This window comes from Vidua macroura, chromosome 8, assembly GCF_024509145.1.
Source record: "Vidua macroura isolate BioBank_ID:100142 chromosome 8, ASM2450914v1, whole genome shotgun sequence".
In the NCBI taxonomy this organism is placed as follows: Eukaryota; Metazoa; Chordata; class Aves; order Passeriformes; family Viduidae; genus Vidua; species Vidua macroura.
The window spans coordinates 29,031,427-29,056,963 of record NC_071578.1 but is presented as its reverse complement, the minus strand read 5'-3'; the positions used below and the strand labels follow the sequence as shown (position 1 = coordinate 29,056,963).

At 45.4% G+C, this 25,537-nt stretch overlaps 1 protein-coding gene across 1 annotated transcript in view; it reads left to right on the top strand.

Annotated features, from left to right (window-relative positions):
* Window positions 1-17,446, top strand: part of ANK3 (ankyrin 3) — a 314,256-nt gene extending 296,810 nt beyond the window's left edge. Inside the window, exons 46-50 of the mRNA XM_053983225.1 lie at window positions 2,966-3,064; window positions 10,864-10,947; window positions 11,068-11,127; window positions 12,920-13,012; window positions 16,046-17,446. Of these exons, the coding sequence (XP_053839200.1) occupies window positions 2,966-3,064; window positions 10,864-10,947; window positions 11,068-11,127; window positions 12,920-12,988 (312 nt within the window). The 3' untranslated portion in view covers window positions 12,989-13,012; window positions 16,046-17,446. The remainder of the gene's footprint in view (window positions 1-2,965; window positions 3,065-10,863; window positions 10,948-11,067; window positions 11,128-12,919; window positions 13,013-16,045) is intronic.
* Window positions 17,447-25,537: the final 8,091 nt, after the last annotated feature.

Below are 25,537 nucleotides of genomic sequence, written 5' to 3'. Positions count from 1 at the left end.
TTCTTTCTCCTTAAAATGCTGCTGAGGGGCTCCCCTCCCTTTCTACCTTGCCTGACTCATGGACTGTTAACTGCAGAACCCAGTTATAAGTTGCTTTCCGAAAATAAAGATTTTGCTAGCATTCTCAGTTGCTTCTATTTATTTACCAGAAGCTTAGAAGGAAAGCTGACTCAAAGAATGGCTTGTCCAGTAGCTGTGTGCACCTCACACCCCAGCAGTGGGAGCATCGCCACAGAATAAACCTCAGGGCCACCAGGGAACCAGGCTGAAAAGGGGAATTGCAGAGTTTCTTCTACATTCCTCTCTCTGTTGAGATTGTCTTTTCTTTGGTATAATGCAGGAGGAGATTTTAACTTTTGGAAGCAAGATTTTTCAGTAGAATTGTTTCTACATGATATAGATTTTTTTTTATTGTAGCACATTAAAAATGTTGGCTCTGGTGGGCTGCAGTAAATTATTTAGGTTTAAATTAGTTCATTTAAAGCTATTCTTTCAATTACACAACCAAGAATTCTTTTATTAGATGGTAATGTAATCAGTTTCAGCAGTTATGCAGCATATGATTGTTATTATCTTTTTATTAGTTCGTGACACATTAAGATCTTTCCTAATGTTTGCTAATTACTAGAATACTTAAAAAATGCAAAAGCCTTTGCCTTCTTCAAAGGCAGTTAAAGGCAGATGGCAACGTTTCTCAGTGTTTGTAGATTTTGGGGCAGACCTCAGTCTGGTGGTGCCATGCTCTGATTAAATGCAGGAGTGTAGATGCACGCTGTAATGTGCTGAGGGTGTGCTGACATGCTGCACTTCCCCCTCTGCATTCCCAGCAGTGGGAAGAGAAGCTGTCACCCACTTTGTGTGCTCTTTACTGTTGGATATCCCATCTGGATTGAGAAGAATAAGCAAGTGCTTTTCTTAGGTGTGCTCTCTGCACTGCTTTGCTTTAATGGTAAAGGCTGATAATCTTATTTACTAAATAATAAGTCTTTTTATAGGCATGATCTTTGAATAAACTGGTATCAGAAAATAATGTCATTTCAAAATGTGGGTCTCTCATGAAGCATGAATGGGTAAGAAACTAGCATCTATTAGAATGACATGAACTGCTTCTATTATCTTGTTGATATTTCTTCAATAATGCATTCTAATCTAATTTGAATTCAATAAGTTTAATTACTAATGCAGTCCACTTCATGGTGAGGCATTTCACATGCTATCATGAAAACAGAAAGAAAATTCCAACTGCAGTCCTTCTGCAAGGCATTCTTCAGAAGTGCTCCATAAAGAGAAAAGTATGGAAGAAATAGATTTACTTCTGTGGAAAGAAAGTGGGAACAAACTAAAACTACTTGCCAAAGTAAGATATTTTTGTCTGTGACCCATTTGGAAAGAGCCAGGAAGCAATAGTCACCCATCTGCAGGAGAAGGGCTGCAGCAGTGTTTTGGCACAGAGTTTGCACCAAGAGATGAAACTCAGGCTGGTGCTGGTCTGATGCCTGGTGATGTGGATGAAACAAATCCTTGGCCTCATTCCAAATCCACATAAACATTTACAAAAGCATTGCAGTAATGGTGTAGGTCATAAAATTCTCTACAAATGCTCAAGCATCAGATTCCAGTGGTCTTTTTAAATGAGAAGAACACAGCACAGTTGCTCTGTTGTTACAAAGAGGGTGATGTCCAGTACATGGTCAAGGTGACTCTCAGTGTCAGAATTCCATCACAAATAAACCACTTAAAGCTGTTTATTAAAAATAACTCCTCGTCTAAAGCTTTCATGCCCTCTGGAAATCTTCTGCTTTCTTGTTACTTCTTCAGGAGAGGATTGGCTTGTAATTTTTTGTATCTATATTTGACTAGTGCCAGAGGACTGCAGATGAATTCTGTCATCGTGCCCTAAATGCTTTTTGTTATATAGTTCTTTTCTCCTCCACCCACCTATGCCCACTCTTATTTTGCACATAATTTCTGAGAATTGCTTCTTGTTTAGGACATCTTGGGCCAGATTCAGAAAGAGAAATAGATATGCAGTTCACAATATCCACTATCCATGATTTTAAAATCAGTTTGGGGTTATCATTGAGTAAAACACAGAGAAAATTATCAAATTTCTCTGTTCAGGAAAGGGTTGGTTCAGCTGAATGTCATGGGAAGAGGGTCTGTCACACACAGAGGTGGGAAGCCCTTTGTCCAGCATGTGCACACAGAGCTGCTCAGCCCCAGAGCTGAGCTCCTTGGATTTTGGAGGCGAAAGCACCGGGGCTGGCAGAGGGTGCCAGGACAGAGTAACACCTGTGTGGAGCTGAGATACCTGTCAGGCTGAGACCAGCTCCAGGCTGTGCCCATCGAGCTGAGCTCACAGCTCCCTTCTTGGAAAAATGCAGAATGATTGTGCTTCACACTGCAGTTTTGCCACTTATAAAAGCAGATAAATACTGAGCAGGAAAGCCATTTACATGGAGAAGTTCTTCAGAAGGCTTTTTTGTAACGTTCTGTGTGGAGGTGCTCCACTGAATCTTTCTGTGTGACTGTCTTCTTTTTTTTTAATTAGGAAATTCACTTCCCATACCTTGTGAATCCATAAACTTGTTTGAAAGAATAATTTTTAGGAGAAAAAAAAAAAAGAGATGTGACAAGGTTTAGGGTTTTTTTACATAAAATTTAAAAGAATTACGTAAGGTTTTGAAATTTCACAGGTCAGATGCATTCCAAATAGCATTTTCTTAGACTTGAGAGCTGCTGAGATATTCCATAGCTGGTGTAATTATCAGGTTACAGCATGCCAAGGAGCAAAAAGGCCTCCTCCCATCATGTACTTCAGCAGTGAAACTGCGAGTCATTATGTACATAACAGAGACAGGGGAAACACTGTCCGTGATAACCTCTGTTTTCTTCTCCTAGTCCTGATCAGCATGTTCTGTCTTGCAAACGTGCTGTTCAAATGTACTAAAACTGCATTTATTAGGAATGTAGTGACAGTGACAGTGAGATTGAGAGTGATTCAAGCTCAGGTGAAGAGCAGAGAATTACTACGAGAGTTTACCGCCGGCGGTTGATTCTGAAGGTACTTTGTGATTTGCTTTCTTGAGGTGACGTTGGCATGAAAATGGGTTTGGTCTGCTGTGTCAGAATGTCAGTTTTGGCATACTGGAGCCCCTGTGGTAATGTGCTTTCCATGGCCAGTATGGATTTATAACCCAGTGCTAGGTTGCCTTTCCTTGCTTTAACAAAGGTTTATGGGTGTCTTCTGTTGGAAAACAACTGTGCTGCATGGAGTGCTGTGTCCTTCACTGCCACTGTTGTGCATGGCATCTTAAAGACTGCAGCTAGATGCAGCATGTTGGTCTCCTGTAGAGCAAATATGAGCTACCAAACAAGATGGGTAACAATATTTCCTTTTTTTTTTCCTTCAAAAAAAATCTGTGTTACAAGTAAAACATATGTAGGAATGTATGAGTGGGATATAGGAAAGTATGAGGCACGTACTCTGGTTGAAACTTGTGGTCCTAAGTGCTTAATGTGTTCTGGAAAACTTTCTCACTACAGCAGATGATCCTGATTTTAAATCTACTGAAGTTAATAAAAGTCCTTGCATTGCCCTCAGTAGACTCTATTTATTATATTTATTTACAGATAGCCTTTACTTACAGCACAATATACTATATATACTGATAACAATGGTATAATCATATAAATAATTGGTTTTGCCCTTATAATATTTTTTGTGGTCATACAGTATGACATTATTTTCCTGCAGTATAGAGCATGAGAAAATAAGTCTCTAACATAAACCATTATGTAATTCCTCAGTAACTTACAGGATTTATTAGATTCTTATTAGAAAATCATGTAGCCAAGCCCTGAAAAAAAAAAAAAAACCAGCAGGGCACCTTAGTGCTATTACAGCACTAGTGCAGTTTGCCTGAGCTGTAATTGTTACTTTAGGAATAAATTGTGACATTTCAATTGCACATATCTATATCTCTGTTGCTTGCATGCTTTGTTGAGAGGAGTCTGCACACCACAAAAGGCACTGCACCTTTTGTGTAATGTGGGTGGCAGATAGGCTGCTCTGCACAGCTGCAAAGAGTTCAAGGTGCAGATGCTTTTGGAAGAGGAAAGGTGAATTCCTTCAGTATTGCCGTCGTGCTTCCATTTGGGACAGGACAGGAATGGCAAAACTGAGCTCAGCAGAAATGACTGTTTTGTCCAATCCCCCATCTCCCCAGGCAGAACCTCCTGCCTTCCCTGAAAGGCCCTGGGCCTGTCAGGGTACAACCCTTCCTCAGTAATTCCCCCTGCAGATAAGCCCTGACTGCTCAGGCTTAGGAATGTGGTTTCTGTTTTCAAACAGGGCAGGCCCCTCCAGTGCTGCAGGAGTCTCTGGTAACACACAGAGTGTAAGTGTGCTGCAGATTCAAAGACTGCATAGTTGGCCTGTGGCTAAGGGCCCCCACCCAATTTATGGCTGAACTATTTTGGTGTCCGCTGGTTTGCAGTCAGGAAGTGTTGGAGTAGAAAGGAGGAAAGCGTGTCAAAGGCAGCTTTCTCTTGCTCTCTCTCTTACAGCCCCTGTGTTTAGAGAAAGGCACAGAAAATTGATTTGAAATGCGGTGGTATAATTTGGGGTAGAGCTTTTAACAGAGCCATGGTAAAGCAGCATATTTAGTGTTGGAACCTGCAGCTAGTGCAGACCCAGTGGGAAGGGTGTGCATGGCGAGTGGAGGCGGCTGAACCCGCGCTGTTGGGAACGTGTCTGATGTCATCTGGATTAGAGCTGTACCTGTCTCTTGATTAGAAAATACATGTGATTCTTTGGTTATTTTCTGATCATTTATAGCTTCTTTTTTTATCCCCCACTCTGCATCTTAAGACAAGCTCAAAAGAGAACAAGAAGAAGTTTGAAAGCAACAGTCATCAGGCCTTTTAGAGAATGAATTTGATAGTGGAAGCAACCATTTTGATCATGTAAAGTTCATGGAAAGGTGGTATGAAATGGAAAAATCAAGATTTAACATTGATAGGGACTTTTTGCTGCCCATTCCTGAGATCAGAGGTTCACTTTGGGTGAACTGAAATCACTGTGAGAGCATGCACAAGCTGAGGTACAGCTCCTCCATCAGGGAAGAGCTCTCAGGATGTGGAGGCCTGGAGCAATGCTTGCAGCCTGCAGAGGGAAAATAACTCACTCTGCTGCTGCAGGGCCCCAAGCAGCGACCAGGAGCAGCAGGTTCTCACCTGCCAGTGCCTCAGTGCCTGGCAAAGTGAGTGCTTGCCCAGCCCCACAGCCAGCCTATGTCCAGCAGCAGTGGGCAGGGAATGAGGGTGTGCTTGGAGCCTCCACTGAGCAGAACTGCATGTGGGAACTGGGTTACTGAAGCCCTTATTAAAAGGATCATAGAATAGCTTGGGTTGGAAGGGACATTAAAGGTTGTCCAGTTCTATCCCCGTGCCATGGGTACACCTACCAGCAGACTGGGATGCTCAGAGCCCCATCCAGCCTGGCCTTGAACATTCCACAGATGGGTCATCCACAACTTCTCTGGGCAACCTGTGTCAGTGTCTCACCAGCCTCCCAGTAAAGATTTTTCCCTAATATTAATTGCTCTTCCTGGTATTCATTACTGCCTGCATGTCGCATTTAAAGCAACAGAGGTACTCACACAGCCTGCAGGCATAAAGTTTGCTGGCACTGAAACCTTGAAGATAAATTGAGTGCTGTGGGAAAAAGGCTTTGCCACCACAGGTACAGTCAGGGCTGAATTGCTTCATCACCTTTGCTCTTCTTTCCCAACTTGTTTTTCCTTTCCGTGCCATTCTGCAGTATTGCTAACACTATTACTTCCGTTTAACTGCTACCTTAATTCTCTGTCCTGGCCCAAATATGGGGAAAGACTTTTCTCTCCCACTGAGGTATTTTCCCAGCAGTCCAAGAGCTGAATCCTGTCAAGTGCTCAGTACTCTTGAGCACATTCCCATGGGATTTAGCACTTCAGAGGGCTGAGCCCATAAAACCAGACAAGCAAGGACTGATGCCCATTTCCACATGTAATAGGATCCTATTCTAACCTCAAGGTAGTGCAGATGTTTTTGTTTTTCTTCCTTTCCCCTCTTGTGTTGACATGGTGGATTGATGGGATGGGGTATTGCAAAAGAAATGGGTTTATGGTAGTGCAGGAATGCGAGCAATTAGCACACAAGGGGAAAATAAGAGTGCTTGCCACAATGTGGACATTCAAAGCCTGATCCAAATCTCCTGTTATTCAGCCATGGCAGGAACCAGTGTCCAATTATTCATGCTTTTTCAGAGGTTGTTAAATCTTTCATGGATACAAATTTTTGCTAAAGCTGTTTTTAATAAGATTCTTGCCAAAAAGTTTATGGTAGAATGTAATGGAAAATAAAATATATTTCTAAGCAGTGGTTATTCAAATCTGATGTAATTTAGTATCTTGTACTTTAGCTATTTCTTTCCAATTTTTATTGAAGATTTGTCCCTTTCTGTGCATTTTGCCCATGAAATGCTCCATTACTGATCATGGAGGGTTTGGTGCAGCCTGTACAGGAGAAGTGGCCTGAGCAGCAGTTAGTCAAAGGTAGAACCAGCAGCTTCCATGGTCTTGCTGTTCAGGGGAAGCTTTTTTATGAAAAATAAAATGTGGCCATCCTGTAGGTGATAAGAATTAAGTGCCTGTGCCCTGTGTGAGGAAAGCATTTCCTTTAGTGTGTTCAGCTGGGCACAGCATCTCTACTGCAGTCTCTGTCTGGCTGGGAGAGCTGCAGGTAAGTGCCCTCTCCCTGTCCTGCCCCATCAGAGTTGGAGCTGCTGGCCTCAGTAAGATAACGTGGAGTAAATCAAACCCCAGACTGCAAGTGCTGTTCTGAGGTGTGTCCTCCATGCCACATGCACCAGACCTGTGCCCCAGCTCCCAGTAGTGGACTATACTCTGTCCCTTTTGCAGCACCGTTTGCTCTCAGGTCTCCTTGCCTGGCCTGTTTTGTTGGGATTTTTCTCCCCCTCCTGTGGCTTTAGCAATACATCTGCAAACAAGCAACTACAGACTCAGCATGGGCACAGGCGGAGAGTTGTGGCATCTGATTAACAAGGTTCTCCCTGAGCAGGCAGAACTCACTAATGAAAATGACCTTAATGAAAGATGTTTGTTTCTCCTGCTGCTGCCATGGAGGCTCGAGACCCCAAGGAGACTGGGGCACAGCTGCTGCTCATGCATTACAAGAATGTGATCTCGAGGCTGAAGGGATTATGTCCTGATGTGGCTTAGGCCAGTGAGGGAAGAGGTCTGAGCGCTCGTGCAGCTCCTGTTCCCATTGCGGCATTGCCTCTGGTCTTTGGCAAAATTAAATATTTAGGGTCTTTCCATCTTGCTTATTTCCTCCTGCTTTTAAATTCCCTTTTATCCATGTCGGTAAGATGCATCCAGCTGCACCTTTTTTCTCCACTGTTTCAACAACACTAGATGTATGGAAGGAATAAAAGGGACTATTATCCCTCTAGTAACAAAACAAACATGAAAGAAAACCAGAGCTCTGACAAATCTACAGTGAACTTTGGCACAACACTGCAGCACTGACTGTATAACTCCATTTATCTGAAGGTCCCTGGGAACACCCATAATCTGCAAATAACTGTTAAGAAAATCAGTGGAGCTGGCAGAAGACTGAGGAAACTGCTCTTTGGTTCTCCTGCCCTGGAGAGCAACAGAGAGAGGATACCAGCTGGTTTTGGCAGGACTACACTCCAGTGAGCAGGGTGACATTAAAGCACTCTGCTTTGCAAAGCTTCATGGCATGTTCTGGAGCTGAGGCTTGCAGACTACAGCCTTTGTATGCTTCAGTCCCAGGGATATAACTGGGCTTCCAGTAATCATGTTATTAGCTTTTTCTCCCTGCCTTTCTAAAGCTTTTGGTATTGTGACAGTGATTTTGACTGGTCAAGGGTAAAATGAAGCCCACATAAGTATGATGCAGCGGAAAGAATTTTATTCTCTAGCTGTGACGCAGATGCACCAGCTTTGTGTTTAAAAACAGCTCTTGTTGACAAGGTCATCTAATGTGCCATTCTAACCCAATGTTGATTTGAGCTCTTGCAACTAAAACTGCCAGTGGGTAGGGTTTTTTTCCTAGCAAACATCCATCTTTATAACTGCATAGGATTAGAAAAGTCAGTAAATCAGATCTACCTCCTGCCAGTTGTGAGCCCTCCTGCAATTTGTTTAACTACCCACCAGCAAGAGAATTGTGAAAGCCGGATTTCATGCACGCTGACTGCTGAGTATTTACAGCATTTATCCTTAAATTGTGCTTAAAGGACCATGTAGCTAATTAAAACCCAAAATTCACCACACCTTTAAAACTACATTTTCTTCCAGGAGACATCTTTTAGTGCAGCAATGCACTTTTCATTTATTTTGACACTGGACACAGTAATTCTCGCTAGGTTGTTTTAAGGGATAACCTTGCTGGTAGCTGCAGTAAGGAGTCAAAGAACCAGTACATATAAATGGTGTTGGTGTGCCAAGTAGTCTGGTGACATTGCTACTGGCCATGTTATTTTATTTCTGGTTTTCATGAGCTTTATTGTAGTGGCTTTGAAGACCCTGCTCACGGGAGGGAACCTTTCCATACCTCTGTGCTCCATGGGATGTCTGTGCCAGGGTTTCCTCCTGCTCCTTGGGGTACTATGTTGGAGCCCATTGGGGAGTCTGAACCCACATGTGGAAGGCCAGGAAAGAAACTGTGCATCTAGTTCCCCATCTGCTCTGCGTCTGATTAAAGTGTGAAGTCTCCAGAATCAGTCTTTCCCCCTCCCATCTCTTTGTGAGTAGGAAACCCCACAGGTTTCAGTTCCCAAACCCTTTCCCCAGTCACTGCCCCTGCCTGGCAGCAGTCCCATCCCGTTCTCGTGAGAAAGGAAGCAGCCGGCTGCCGCTGGGGCCCCGCTCGCAGCAGGGACCAACCTCACACTTCCCTCCTCCTGCACAGAGCCTGGTGCAGTGCCCAGCCAGGTGTGCCATTTCTCCTTCTGGGGAATGAATTTTTCAGGCTCCATCTGAAGGCCTCAGTAGCTGTTTGTTCTGCTGTGCTTTTGTAGGGATGCCAACATTCCCTGGCCCAGGCACCTCAGCTAGGTGTGTCTCAGGCACAGGACCTTATCCTTATGTCCCTGTGCAGTGGAATACACCTGGCTGTGGAGCCTGTCCTTCTCTTAGCAATGCTTCCTGAAGCACCAAAGTTCAGCAAGTTGTACAGTTTGCCAACAGTCTGTGAAAGCCTGCGGAAAAAGATGTGTAAAATGTCTGAATTACATTGCTTCATTATCAAGTGATGACTTCAGTACAGCTTTCAGTGAGAAACCAGCAGAAATTCTGTACTTGTGAAGAATGACAAACATGGCCAGGGGCTCTGCTCTGCAGTATTCCCCTCTGGCTCCTGCCTGCTGCCAGGCGAGGAAAATGGAAAAGCTTGGCTAGAAAAGACCACAAATGGCTTGTAAACAAAAGGCAAGGTTTGTTTTGCTTAGAGCTTAGAAATAATGTACAATCCCAATGTTACATTGTACATCTTGAAAAAGCTGCATTAGTAGGGAATACTGTTTAAAAAAAATACACATGGCATCACTGTATTTGTTTATTATAAAGCAGGGCCAGAAGCTTATGCAGACAACTATGTAGTGTTGTCTAGACCAGAGTAAATAGAAACTGGATTTGCCCTGTGCTGTTCAGTACATCGAAGCATTACAAAAGCTGTAATAGTCTACTTTCAAATATTGTTTTGTAGTTAATATTGTTATCGTGTGTTTTATACAATGTTTTCTTTCTGCTTCTTCCCTCTACTTATAATTTTTCCATAGTGGGTTGAGGGTGAGGGGAGAAGAAAAGTTTTAAAGATTTTTTTTTTGTTTGCATTATTCATTTACAAGCGGAAAATTTTCATATGCAGGCCAGCTACAGTATCATTATGTTTGCCTTTCTTATGTGAAAGATATAAGCACAAACAATGGATATTTTTGAGGCATCAAAACAGTGCTTGCTTCAGCACCCAGGTTTGGAAATATGACTTTGTGAGGTTAAGTTAGCAAAGTTCTTTTGGAACATAAGTTCATGACTGCCAGCTGGGCTCAGACTCTAAACTCATGTCATTTATTTGTGATTTAAACAGTAATTCCTTTAAGTGGAATTAAGTCACTGGCATAGCAGCTAGGAAACTGCTTTTACATTTATTTACACTGCTATAAATTGCTGGTCCTACAAGAAGTGATGGCTGGAGTGCTGCTGATCTCAGTAAGTCATGGACCGGGCTGCCGAGGCTGCTCGCCATGGTGGCACCATGCCGGGCAAAGCGTCACGTAAGATAACTTCCTTCCTTTGTAAGTGCTGAGAAGTCCTGTCTGTCTTCTGTGTTTGTGTTTAAGACCTCGTGTTTAGCAAGCTATAGGCAGACCTATCTTTTTAAGTCCCAGATTTCCCCCATGTTAGACCATGTTTCTGTGAGTGCAGAAGCACTGCTGAGTTTCACTGAGAGGCTCTGAAAAGCTAAGGGATGTCTCATAGGACTCAGACTGACCACTCAATTTTGTTGCCCAGAGAGTTCCTGACATGCATTGGTTAATAAGAGCAGTGTGCAAGAAGCTCCCTGCAGGCTTTAAGGAAACATTTTGTAGGATAAATGCACAGGTATCAGCATTGCTAAATGAATGAGGCTTTCATACTGTTCGTGTGACATAAAGCAAACTGTTACATAAAGTTGAAGCTAGCATGTGCTTGTTGCTTGGATTGGTGTGGAAATATGTGTGGGTTTGACAGAATATAGGCTCTATTGCTAATCTTATAACACGTTCTTTAGGGTGAGGAAGCAAAAAACATTCCTGGTGAATCTGTAACAGAGGAACAGTTTACCGATGAAGAAGGCAACGTCATCACAAGAAAAGTAATCATGAATTACATCACTACTCTGAGTTTTTGCATTCAAGTAACTTCTTTTAACATAATTTTTCCCTTTAGAATCTAGGAAAAAAAATCGATACCTTTCATGTATTGCTTCCCACAGATCACCCGGAAGGTAGTAAGACGTGTTGTTATCCCCCATGAGAGGAAAGTTGGTGAAATGGTAATGCAACGGGGACTACCAGGAAATAACAGTAGGCGCAGAGGGTTGTGTTGACTGCTAGAAAGTGCTGCTAAAGGGCTGGAGGTTTGCATTTAACAAGAAGCCTTGGCAAAAAGTGTGGTGCTTGCAGTTATTGGCAAGTTGTGCGTTGGGATCACAGGGCAGGGGCGGCGTCAAGGGGGCCCGGCTGAATTCTGTTGGCCCAGGGCATCAAGGTGTGTTTCTGTAAAACAGGCAGCAGGTCTAAGCCATGGGTTTGGGTCCTGCTTTGTGCCATCAAGTTGAGCTGTGTCTGTGTGTTTGGTTAAGCCCTTGCAGAATCTGTGCCTTACAGCTATAGGTGGATTGTGTGGCTTTTCCACCAGCCCAAAGGAATGAGCTGCAGTCTGATCCCAGTGGCCTCTCACTCACCTTGGTGTGATACCCCTGGTGCTGGTGACTGAGGGTTTGAAGGACTCAGGTCAACGAGAACATACCCAAGGAATGGTATCCTTTACAAGCAAGCACCAAGACAGGATTTTGTCCCTGGTGATCAAAATTGGAAGCCTTCTTCAGGCCTGGACTATGCCCACTGTATCACCCTGACAGTGGGCAGAGTAGGACTATTGTGTGCCAGCACACCCCAGCCCCTCTTGGGAAGGGCTTCAGTGACAGGGACAGGAGTGGGCAGACTGTGCCTCAGCTGTCATCTGTCCCAAGGAGGCCTTGGGGGAATGGGCATCGCCTCTGTAAACAAATGGCTTCAGAGGAGCTTGTGCCTTCTTCCCCAGCACATGGCCCTCAGACATCTCTGCTCAGTAAAACTGTCACTGGTGCTAATGCAATTCCTGTCTGAGTGAAAACAGATTCAGAAAGGAAGATAACAAATACCCTTTCTTTACTGACAATAAAAAAAAAGAAAAAAAGCTGGGGACACATAAGTCACAGAAATAAGAGAATGGAAACAAACTTATTTCCATTCCCTCTTTCCTGGTTGTTTATGAAGGAAAAAAATCCTGCCCAGCAAGGGGCAAGCGTTTTCAATTTGCTGCACCAGATTAGATTAGTTGGAAACTACAAATAGTTACAAATACATCAATGCAGATCACCTGAGGGGTAAATTCTGCCCATAGCCTCACATAAACAGATGCCTTTCTCTGATGTGAGTGAGGCTTGTGATTACTGGAGAATTTATTTTTAGATGATTATTGAGTTCCTTTTAATGAGCAAAGGTGAACTTTATTTTGGGGTTTACTGTTTTAAAGACACTGAAACCTGCACTGCTTGTCACTGTCATTGGTTTTACTTCTGTGCTGCTTCAGTGGTGGTTTTTGCTGGCTTTCTTCCTCTTCCCTTTATTCCATTACTAACCTGCTCACTTTAAAGCACAGACGTTGTGAAACATCATAAGAGCAGCCACAGCCTATGCTGTTGGGAATGCCCACCAATTCAGTTGACCCAGGAGACAGCTGGGAAAGGGGATTTTTCCCTGTCAGTGGCACTGGCTTCCACTGCAGTTGGCAGCAGGGGCTCTGCCGAGGACTGACTGCCAGCCGGGCACTCCAACCCAGGGGTCAGGCTGAAATTGTAGAGCTGTGTTTTCTACTTGAAGATGATATTTCAGACCTGTGCTTTTGCAGCTCAGCAGAGTGGATAAATAGATTGTGTGTATCTTTAAAATGAAGTGTTAATGTGATTTAACTGCTTTTTACTTATCCTGTTACAGCAAAATGTGTATCCTGTTTTGGAAGCTGGTTTACAATTATGAGTGCTCTCTGCAGACTATGTTAATGTTTATACTTTTCCTTTAAAGCAGGGAGAAGCTTATAAGGTTAAGACAAAGAAAGAAGTCAGACACGTGGAAAAGAAAAGTTACTCATGAAAGCTGAAAGCCAACCACTGAACGGTCAGTGTGATCAATTTTCTTCCCTTGTTGAAGGCTTTTGCCAGCATGGGGAACAACACCTGGGCTGCACAAAGGCTTGCCTCTGCTACCCTGACTTTGCTTTCCAGCTGCAGACCTGAATAGCTGGCCCTTGATCTTGTAAGCAGAAAATGACCTTGTGTTCACGTATAGAAATTAATCTTTACTTCTTGGAAAATAAAGCAAAGCAATATTCAGGCATGTGCAAAATTTCTGGGAATTTTACAGTGTCTAGTGTTTGTAATACATAGAACTTTCTACCCTTAAAAACTTTCTACCCTTAAATAGTAAAGGAGCTGCACACAAATAAACCTAGGAGTAAAATGCTTCTTCCACTGTCAGACATGTGATTTGAGGGCAGTTATGCAAGTCAAAGTCCTTGTAAGTGAAGTGTCTCAATATTTGCCAACAAATAATCCCTACCAACTGTTTCTTGTTGAATTTTATTGATCCAGCCTTAATGATTGTAGCAAGCTAGCAGCTGATGGTATAAGGACTTCCCAAGCTAAACCCAAATGCACAAAGACATCCTGGCAGGGGACTCTGTAAAGATGTGAAGAAAAGAAGCCAGAGGCTGCTTTGTCTCACTGACACAGCAACACACAGAGATGTGCCTGTGTGTCTTTCGATGCTGGTCCATCTGTCATGGCTCCAAGTGTGTAGGTTTACCATGGACATGTCTTTTTTCTGCTCTTCTCTCTTAGCTTTGTTGGGTTTCAGGAATTGGACAGAGGAAGCATTTATGAAGTGCAAGACTGTGTATTATCCTTTTACTGTACATATGGTATGGGATTGACTGTAAGGTTTAAGAACAGAATAAACAGGACCTGGTAAATAGACCAGATAGTGAGGAAATGGACAGACAGAAGCAGAGTCTCTCTTGAGTCACCAGTCCCTTCTAACTGATGCAATGTAAGGTAGCCTTACAGCCCCCTGGCCCTACAGGTGTTCTGTGCATGTGAGTAGAGCCATTTAGACAAACAGCACTCAGTGTGTGGGATCTAGCTGAGGGATTTATGGGATCAAGCCCCAAGGAGCAAGCTCTGTGAGGTGACTGGTGTGATTTCAGTATCTGGTTAGCACCTACTGCATCCACCTGAATTCCTGCTTTTACTGAGAGTCCTCCTGTGTGTGCTAATAGAATAATACAGCTTCACGTGGCTTGGTGCTCAACACACTCATAAAATATTTATTGTTTGGAAAAGGGAGGTGATTCTTTTGACACAGCTTTCCCCTTTATGGAGCTCAAGGATATGGGAGTAAAGCAAGCCAAAGCGATGGCACTGTTTGTATGAAATTGTGTCCCATGTTGGGTCCCATGCTGTTTCCACTGTCAATCTGCAGGGGCAAAGCAGCAGAAATGTGTAAATTCAGGCATTGAAGGCAAGATGGGGCGTTGAACCCCATAAGCAATGCAGTTAAAGAGCCTGCCAGCATATGAGTTTGATGCAAAAGACACCAGGGATAACCATTTCATTTTAAAATAAAATTACATATATTAGGCAGTCTTTGCCTAATGTATGAAACAGTCTGACCTTCAGGAAGCCAGAGTCTGAGTTCCTCAGAATCAGATCTGCTCCCATGACTGCTGATGCATTTCTCCTGTGATTTCCAGTAGGCAAGTCTTCCATGCTAGAGCCCCTGAGGAACTCAGAGAGTCTGCCTTAGATAATGAACCTTTGCTCTGGGGGAAACTTTGTCCTGTAAGATGAATCTCTGTGCTCCAAACTTTGATATGATAAGCATGACCAAATGTGCATTACATAATTGCGAGTCTGGTCAAGAACCCATTAAAAACATTTCATTTTGATGCAGAAGGGGATGTGTTTGCCCAGGCAGGGAATTCTGTAGAAAAACTGTTTTGTAATCATAAAATACAAAAAAAATCCTGTTGGGCAGGCAGAGGTGGTTCTTTTTTTTTTTTGGAGTGTTTGAAAAAAATCACGATGTTAGCTAGGTTTTGCTGTGAAAACGTCCCTGTCACCATTGCAGATAAGCCCACTGTGAAGCACAGGCTGAAAGGAGAAGCCAAGAACTCCTGCGTGCAGTTCCGCAGGACAGCACGGTGTGAGCTGGCGTGACTGCTGCAGTGGGAACAGGCGGCTCTCAGCAGCAGGACAGATTTATGACAACTGTAGATGTGGGCAAGGACAGATTGCTTTAGCGTGGAAGGAGACTGCAAGCACTCCTGGGGAATGTGTGTGGACCTGTGACCTGATTAGTGAACAGGCATGTCCGTGCCAGCCTGAGCCCTGCCGGCACCGCGCCAGCCCCGCTCCCGAGCAGGCTGCCCCGTGCCCAGGTGCTGGAGAGCCGCGGGGCTTCCAGCTCCTGCTCGCTGCTGTGTTTGTATTTCTGCTTCCTGCCCTCTCTGCTGCTGGTGTTTGACAAATGTCACAAACTTGCTGTCCTTATGTGCGTGGCTCTGGTTTGTGGGGCACCGTCTCTCCTCGATGCCACTCATGCAAGCCAGGCTGGAGGGAGATGGATGGCGCTGCTCCTTGTCCGTGCTTTTGTCCTTCACCAAGCCTCCTAAAGGCTGGGCGCTGCATTCCTGGCTCTGCAGGAATGTTCCCTGAGCAACTGGCAGAGGTGGATGTGCGAGGGGAGCAGGTTTTCCATCACTGCGGGGATGCTTGCGCACAATGAAGAAAAACATGCTGTGGAAGCAGCAGCTCTCTCCATCTGGAGTTGATGCTGTTACTTCCACAACTAAAGAACCGATTCCTTGTCATCATTGGATCAGATGAGCTGGTGGCATGTCCGGGGTGATGAAATGCAGTGTGCTGCAAACATATTTGTAAATCGGTTCATGAGCAGTGTGGACATCTGCAGCTGCATTTTCCCCTCACGCTGGAGCTCAGCTGATGTCACTGCCTACCTAGAAACTGTGTGATTTAGCCTATTGCAGAATTCCATCGTGCCAGTTACATTTCTGTTTAGTCAGGGAAAGGCATGAAACTGATTCTAACAAGATATTTCTGAAATTATTTGTTCTCTGTTTTCTCTCCACAGTGTGCTTTTACTGCCAGTATTCTAGAGGGACACTCATGGAAGAAAAATCAACAGGAATTAAACATTCACCTATAAAAGTGTGCGTGTGTTTGCTGCTTCCCCACATTAACCGCATGGTTTTTATGCAAAAGGAAAAAAAAAAAAAAAACAAAAAAAAATCCCAAACGAAAAATTAATTTAGCATGAGCCAATTTACAGAGCATGGAAATTCACGTTCATTCACAGGATTGGAGGGTACTGAGTTACCAATGCAGTGTATATACAAGATGCCATGCTGTTAACAGCTTCTCTCAAGCAGTTTGATGTCATCTCAAAAGAAATAAATTCCTGTGGCCAGAGAGGATGTGCGAAGACAAAGTGGTTAAACCATGGAAAGACACTAAAAATACTAAAATCCACAACAGCTCGCCTTATTTTTCTTGGACCCAAACTGTCAGGGTATAAAACACTATTTGTTTCTTTTTTAAACATCAATAGTTTTGCTGTAAATAAATAACACTGTATAAATTCTAACAAAATAGAATAAGTGTTGATAAGGCACTGCCTTTTCGATCACAAACAGAATATTGCAAATGCATTGAGCAGGCTAGGTGTCTCAAATGGCTGCACCTACAGGGATATTCTGGGTGTATCTTCACAGATTCTTGTATATTAGCAATTATAATGTTTGTATATGCAAAATCGCTAGCTTGATTTTAAAAAAATCTTTAAAATCTGCTGCAAATTTAAATGATTCCCAAAATGAGGAATTCTGTAGTTCTGTGAAAATTTTTCTTCAGAGTACTAATATTTTGATGCATGTGTTTCACCTTATTTTGATTAAATCTTTTCCAGTTTTGCAAACACTATTCCGCAACATGAAAAATAAGATTTTATCTGTAAACACAAAGCCCTTCATCTAATATTTGTTGCTGTTGCCAATTTTTCAATGAAATGACCTAAGACCCATAACATATACAGTAGTTGCATTATGGGGAGGGGGGTGCTATCTGTTCTTGCTTTATAATGGGGGTAATGCTTGCAGCTTTAGAAGTGGGTTGGTGCTCTAAGGAGTACAAGTTTGGGATATTTTTAAATGAACTGAAGAGAAATTATTAGCTAATAGACTGGCAGCACGCTGTAAAATTATTACTGTATTGTGTACTGGCTATAAGATGTAGAATCTTTCAGTAAGCCAATCATCTGTAATCATCCTAGCAGTGTAATATTAGGTTGTTAAGGCTGCTGTGTTTTAAAGGGCATTTTTATTTGGTTTTTGGTGAAATACTTTAATTTGTTGATTATATTCATATGGAAACAGCATTCATTGATAATAGCTCTAATTACATATGTATGAAAACAACAAACACTGGATGATCTAGTTGATTATTTAAGCATAAAATAAATTGTGTTAAAACTCTTAGATAACGTGTATTTGGCAGTGTTCTTGTACCCCACAGATGTGAGGCTTCGCAAGGCCAGCAGTTATCTGCCTCTGGCTTTCATCTGCGTTTCCTCTCTGTTTCTTTTGTCTAATCCACCTCTTCATCTTCCCAGTGTGACAGGCCATCACTTGGCAGGCTCTTCCCAGGTCGGGGCAGCAGAGGAAAACACAGCAGCCAGCAGCACATGCCCAGCAAAGCTAAAGAAAAGCCACTCCCTGGATTGGAGATGTGGGGAAAGGGCCTTTGCAACAGGGGTACGTGCAGCCCTTTCTCCAACACGTGTGAGGTCTGGACCTCCTGTAAATTCTTTTGCCCTGTCAAGAACCAGGAAAAGCACAACCAAAAGCAATTTTCTCCCCAGTATCAGTCAGATCAATTACAGACCCACAGCCCATGAGGACGTTAAAATGTGCATCCCCTGTGTATTGCATGCACTTCCTGTATATTACGGGTGACAGAGCACTATAAAGAGTGGCCAAAACAGAGGTTTGTAGGCAGCATCAGTACACACACACTCTGAACTGCAGGCTTCTGCTCAGGTGCAGTAAATACAGTTTATTACTCAGGGATCTGTGTGTTTTACCTGGCTTTTAAGGCAACAGGAAGATGAGGTACTTCACTGCAGCTTTGGCACCTGAGGAAGCACCCCAGCTACAGATGCACCTCAGTCTGGTTGTTGTTATCTGGTGATCCCCACAGCACCTGGTCCTCGCCTGGGGACAGTCAGCAAAGCGCTCCTGACTGTGATGAACAGCGCTCAGAGAATGTAACAGGTTGGTTTGCCAGGGTCTCTGTGTTATTAGGGCCACCGGCTTTTGAAGCAGTGACAGTAAATGAAGTTTTCATCATTGGAGCAGCCAGTCTGTGTTGCAATGTATGTTTTACCTAGGTCAGGATACTGCTGGTACAATGCTGGTGGTTCAGGTCCTTATGCCAAAGTTTGGAGGACAAATGCCACTTACACCACGGGAGAACAAGTGCATCTCGCTGCAGTTCACAGTCCGAGCAGCCTCGCCGTGCGGACGCCTCCCTCCCTCCCCTCCAGCATCCAAACCAGCTGGATGAGAAAGAGCTGTGAGATGTACATATACAATGATTGTACAGTCGGAAGCAAAGGCCGTGGTGACAACCAGCAGGAAGGCAGGAGCTGTACTGTAGAAGAGCCTCCTTTCAATCTCTAACAGCATCCAAAAGGCAGCGTTTTGTTCGACTCATCTCTTCCTCTGCCTGGTTCCCTGTTAGTGCCTGGTGCTGGTGTGGAAGGAAGCTGTGGCTGTACCTGGAATGGCAGCTCTGGCAGGCAGAAGCTCTTTGTGCAGACAGAGAAGCGCGGCTGGCAGAGGTGTGCGGGTGAGTGTCCGCAGCTCTCCTGCCGCTGCCGGCCGTTTGTGCGGCAGCGCCGCGCTCGGGGAGCGGCTCTCGGCTGTGGCGGCACGCGTGAGGAGCTGCAGCCTCAGCTCGGGGCTCCGAGGGTGCTCTTGCAGCACGGCCCTGCCCGAGCAGGCTGTGACCACGACAGACACCTCTCCTGGGCCAGCACTGACCGTGCCAACAGCAGGGCACGTCCCGCTGCTGGCACGTGCCGGTGCCCAGCTGCTGCTGCACGGGCACATCTGTGTCACAGTTCGCTTCCCCCTCAAATACAAAGAGATAACGGAGAACAGGAAATCTGCAGCTAAATTCACAGAGTTTAAAATTTCATATTAAGTGCTGCACAAACAGGATTTTCTGGGTGTTGGTTTTGTTTTGCACGGTTCCAACAGTAGCTCAGGATATTTGGGAAAAAACAAGGTTGAAGTGTAAATGGTCATATGAGAAGGACAACAGAAATCTTGCCAGAACTAGCAAACGGCACAGACAGCTCTGGAGTGAGTAAGGACCATACCTAAATGTCCACTTTTGTCTTTTTTTTCTTTTTTTTTTTGTCATGTTTTCCTCAGTGAGAACATTCCCGTAGAGGCAAAATTTTAAGTCATGGGACTCTGATTGCATCTATTAAAATAAACTTGATTGCTAAATACAGTGTTATTTTCATCCTTTGATATTTGATTTAGCACTAATTAGTAATGCTGCAGAGCATCCTACTGTACTTTTTCCATTTCTGAAAGAATATAAATTACACTTTATTTGTGGCCAATAACAATTTTCATGTCAGAAATTCTAAGAGCTCCCATAGTGTGGAGCTAATGTTAGTGGCATAAGTGGCAGTCACTTGCAGGATTGCAGCACCCTGCTAATTAATGCTAATTTCCTGGGGGGTTAACACAGGCTGTGTCTGTAGCACACAGTGTGCAGGAAATCGAGGTGCTCTACTGGGGAGGTCAGTGCAGCCTGGGATGTGGGGCACATACTCCCAAAAACCTCTCCATGCCCTCTAGAGGAGGAGTTTATAAGTGGGGCTCCTTTGAGCAGGACCAAGTTGATAACTTTTGATGGAACTCCATGAAGTCCATCAGTAGCAATTTAATCAAATTCTTATACAAACTCGGCAGGAGCAGCTTGGCCTGGAGGAGCTGTGCCAGCCCTGCATGGTTGGAGAGCTCTGCAGGGGCAGCACGATGGCTTTGGGGCAGCCCTCCTGCCCCTGCCAGTCCTCTCCCTAGGGAGGGGGTGCAATCCAGAGGGCTGGGACTTGCCTGGCTGAGGCTGGTGTAGGGATGCTGGGCAGGGTGTGGGCAAGGGGCTTGGTTGTCGTCCTAGCCACGTGCATGATGTATGAAAAAGCTGCTGCTGATCCACTGCATTCTTGGCCTTGGGGTCATGTGTGGGGAATGCAAACAGAACCTCTGTTTTCCTACCAAATTGGGGCTGGAAGAGGAGGAGCTCCGGGTTCAGCTTGCCTCTAACCCCCGAGTGAGCAAGGGAGGGAAAACATGGTTTCCTAGTGCACAAAAAATATTCTTGCTTGGTTGAAAGTACAGCAGTTCTCTGATGGAGATGTGGACCCTTTAGCCTCAGCCTGCTACAAAATGCTTGACATAAAAAGTAGTCCATTACTGGGAGAGGAAAAGGTTAGTGAAGGACAGAAAAATGAGCTGCTCAAGGGAAATCTATGTATGTGCCACATTTTTCATCATTGCTGATGCTAAAAACAGCATGCAAATTGTGCATGTCTTTATTTATTTGACCCAAAGTCCTGGAGGATGGTGAAGGTTTATCATAAAAGTTTTGTTGGTACTTTTCCCACCATGCTAATGTTCAATTATTGAGAGCTATTTGGGCTATAAAACAGCAAAGTACAGCAATCCCCTGTTCACCAACTTCTTTGGAAGGCTTCCAGGGCTGGGTCTCATTATGGCATGGCCAGACCAACAGAACCAACCTAGTATGAACTCTGAAAAAAATTCCCTGGGGAGAAGAGGGATGCAAAAGCAAAGCCTCAGAGTTGAAGATGCATTAGCTACTGGTTGGCTACCACACAGCACATTCTCATAGCCAGATACTCTATCCTACTAAGAGAACTCTTTCCTAATACAGCTTTCTGATTAAATAATTGCTGGTCAGAAAAGCAAAGCAGCATGACATTATTTTCTGAATTGCTTGTTAGAAAACATGTTTTAACTTGCATCAATAGATGCCTTAATCCACAGTAGTAGCGATTTGGGTTTCTCTTGCTCATACTAATATCTTTCAAACCAAACTTTCTCCCCTTCTGCAACCTCTCCACATATGCACTCCATTTCCCTCTTTTAATATCCCCTTATGTACAAGTCATGTTCTTTTTAATGCTGCATCAGTTTATTTTCCTAGCAGTATTTTTCATTAATTGCATTTTCCTGCAACTTTGTCTTTCTATTCCCTCTTCTCCCCTGCTCCCCCATTTCAGTCAGGTACTCTGAGTACTATGCAGACGTCTTTTCCTTAGGTTAATTCGCTTCAGTTGGCCTTTTCCTCTTCAGTCTATAACTACTGAATATTTTAATGAAATTGTATTCATATAGAAGGTCTTCCAGATGATTAATGGACCTCTGGAATTACATTAAGGATTACATTAAATCTCTTCTAACCCCTCACACCTAGAAATGTATTTTATACAATATTTTTACTGTTGATGTGAGTTTATGGAACACTGTTTCTAATTCCCCATTACCTCCTGTAATGATAGTTTCTGTGAATAAATCCCTATTTCTTCTTCTTGATTGGTCTGCTCTTCTACTATAAGGGTGCTGGTGACATTTTCATATTCTTTATTTCTACAAACACCTTTCCTTTCCCCCTTACAGTTCTGCATTTATTTTTCATGCAATAAAAAGATACTGAGGCAAAGGAGGGTGGGCACCTCGTCCTGCAGGTGCTGTGGTGGTGGCAGGCTGGTTGTGGTGGCTTTTCCTGTGATGCCAAGCCCCTTGCTGCCTGCAGTGGGGACCAGGACCAGTGGCACTTGAGCAGCCCTGTCAGTGGGGCAGCTTCTCCTGTACGTGTCTTCAAAAGGCAGTTTTGCTAATTTTGCTTATACCACATATTTATACTTTTTAATTGATTTGGTTAACATCCTACAGGTGTGAAAAGCATGTGATTTTTAATTTTTTGGGGGTGCTAATTAGGATAACATTTTCTCTCCCTGTTTAATCTATTAATTAGGAGTAGTTGGCTGTAATTGTAATTAAATATACAGGTGCTATTTTTTAAATGACTGAACTGCTGTTGCAACAAGAAGGATGCCATGTCAGATCTAAACACCCAGAGCCCTTGAGTCTTCCTCCCACTCCTCCACTGACTCAGTGTTTGTCATTGGGCAAGTAACTCAGCTTCCTACCTGCCTTTCTTGCCTTCCAGGGCTATTGTGTGAATTAATGAGATAATGTTTCAGCACGGCTTTGAACTAGAGAGAGCCACAGAAGTGCCAAGTTGTAATTCACTGTTATGAAAGTCAGCGTGCTGGCTGGCAGTGAGACCTCTGATGCCAGGCCAGCAGAGAGAGAGGGGCAGCAAAAGCAGGTGGGAGAAAGCTCCCCTCTTGCCTCAAGATCCCTCATGTCTACAGCTGCTGTCTGCACCACTCCAGAGCTGCTCTGCTGAAGGCAGCACCAGCAGCTGCCTGGTGTGAGCCCAGGGATGCAGCCCCTGGCTGAGCCGATCCGGCCCAGCTGCTGGGTTGAGGATGTTGCCTGCACCTCCCTGTCTGTTTTCAGGCTAATTTTAGTGTCTGAAGGAACAGAGGACACGTCCTCTGAAAAATTATAGTGCTCCAAATCAGCAAAGCACTTAAGATTAACATTGATAGGTCTGAAGAGTGGCTTAAGGTTAAGCATGCCGTGGGGCTTGCTGGGTACGATTAGCCTGGAGCAGATGCGTGTTTTGCCGATTCAGGCTTTCAAAATATTTAGGCCTTGATTCAGCAAGACACTCAAATGTGACCAGTCCTGCTGAAAGCAAAGGAGATAACTGGCTGATCAAAGCTGGGCAGACGGATGGAGAAAGAACATTGAGGTATAAACCTGCTAGTTTGGAAATTAGTTTGATTTGAGGAGCACGTGTGCATGTGCACAGAGACAAAAAGGCTTTCCAGCCATCACCTGTGCTGTGGAGGTCATGCATGAAATAACATTTCCTCATGACCCAGTGGTGTCCAGCCAGCTTCCCAAATACCAGCACATCTATTTGAAAGAAATTCTGGTGAAATGCAACTACCTAGCCTAAACAGCGCTCACTATATTTCGAATCCCATTTTAATCCCTCAAGATTTTTATCCCAGAGCCCATGCTGGTGGAAAGGCTCAGCCTGGGTATGGTTGCAGGGCAGAGGAGCTGGCAGCCACCCCAGGTGGTCTGGCTTCTGTGCCCCTGCAGAGCCAGGGGTTGTTGCAGGGGCATTTTAGGACAGCACTGAAAAAGGTTTCATGAGACCTCATGGACATCATCAACTACTCTGTGCATCTATGGCAGCATCTCTTGAGGACAATGCTCTTATGTTTTGGGAGAAATTCCGCCCTAACTAAGCCAAGAGATGGGAAATCCAGCTGAGGGGCAGCAGCTGCCAGGGTGGTCATGAGGGTTGCTTGGTGGCTTTAGTATCCTGGGATGCAGAACCTTTTCTCTAGCCTGAAAAGCCCTGAACTGATGCCTCCTGATGGGCCGAGGAAGAGCCGTGGGTTTCTGCTGGTGCTGGATGGGGACTCCCACTTGTCTCCCTCTCCATTGTGAGCCCTGTTTGGGGCAGCATCGTGTGCCAGGGACACACAGACAGAGATCAGAGGAAAGAGTTTCCAAAGCTCAGAACTAGGAACAGCCCTTTTCTTGTGATTAAGAGACCAAAAATAAAATGACCTGCACTTATATTCCCAGGCAGGTGAAAAGAATAATTACTTTATAGAGATGGAATTCCTTCATATATTATAGCCATTAAAAATAGTAAAATTTGAAATTTTCTATGGCATGAAACAAAAAGGTAGTGCAGTTAGAGATAATGAAATCCTTACTTGCCACTAATGGAAGAATTACTGTTGTTAAAGACTCCTTCATAAATAATTGAGAAACCAATTATACAGTCTTGGGGACTAATTTATCCAGGAGCAATGCAGACCATGTTTTGCCATAGAATGAGTGGCACAAATTCCCCACTGTAGTTCGCTGCTGATCTGCAAAGAAATAATAAAAAAGAAGAAAAAAAAAAGAAAAAAGAAAAAAGAAAAAAAAAAGAAAGAAACAAATGCACCTACTAATCAACAAATACATTATCAGTAATGAGAGATGAGTGTCCATATATCTTAATTTAAGGCAGTTTTGCTGATGTACGGAGGGCTGAATTAACCTGCCAGTTAGTTGGTGTGTGTGCTGGGAGGGGAGCAGGGCTGGCGGCCGGGGCTGTTCCCCCAGCCCCCGGCGCCTCGGCGGGTGGGGGTCCCCGCTCCTTCTGCTCGTGGTGTCCAGCCCCGAGGGGCTGCGAGCTGCCCGGGGAAGGGGCCTGGGCCGGGGATACAGCCCGGGCAGCGCCCCGGGCGCCGTTTCGGTACAAAAATTCTTAAACAAAACAAGGTTTGGGGCTGTTTGGGTCGTGTGTAGCGAACCCCCGGGCTCCCCCGCACGGGTTTAGCGATACAATGAGATGAGTCCCGCAAACGGGCACATCCCGCGGGGGTCCCGCTGTGCGACACATTCCCCCGGGCACGTCCCGACGTCGGGTTCGGTGAGGAAAAGACCCTCCGGGCACATCCCGGGTCCGGGATTCGGTTTGTAGGGAGCGCCCCCGGAGAATATCCCTCGGTCCCGGGTTCTGTGTGTCCCGGATCCCCTCTCCTGGCACATTCCAGTCCCGGGCTCGGAATGGCCCGAATCCCCGCTCCCGGCACATCCCGGTGTGTCCCGGTGTGTCCCGGATCCCCGCTCCCGGCACATCCCAGCGTGTCCCGTGTGTGTCCCGGATCCCCGCTCCCGGCACATCCCGCTGTGTCCCGGATCCCCACTCCCGGCACATCCCGCTGTGTCCCCGGCGTGTCCCGGATCCCCGCTCCCGGCACATCCCGCTGTGTCCCGGTGTGTCCCGGATCCCCGCTCCCGGCACATCCCGCTGTGTCCCGGTGTGTCCCGGATCCCCGCTCCCGGCACATCCCGCTGTGTCCCGGTGTGTCCCGGATCCCCGCTCCCGGCACATCCCGCTGTGTCCCGGTGTGTCCCGGATCCCCGCTCCCGGCACATCCCGCTGTGTCCCGGTGTGTCCCGGTGTGTCCCGGATCCCCGCTCCCGGCACATCCCGCTGTGTCCCGGTGTGTCCCCGATCCCCGCTCCCGGCACATCCCGCTGTGTCCCGGTGTGTCCCGGATCCCCGCTCCCGGCACATCCCGCTGTGTCCCGGTGTGTCCCGGATCCCCGCTCCCGGCACATCCCGGCACATCCCGCTGTGTCCCGGTGTGTCCCGGATCCCCGCTCCCGGCACATCCCGGCACATCCCGCTGTGTCCCGGTGTGTCCCGGATCCCCGCTCCCGGCACATCCCGGCGTGTCCCGGCTGCCGCGGTGCCGGCGCGGGCCGCCAGGCGGCGCTGTGGGCGGGCGCGCGGCCCGTCTCGGCGCCGGCGCGCGGCGGGCGCCGCCCCCTGCTCGGGCGGCGGCGGCGGCGGCGCGCGCGGGGCG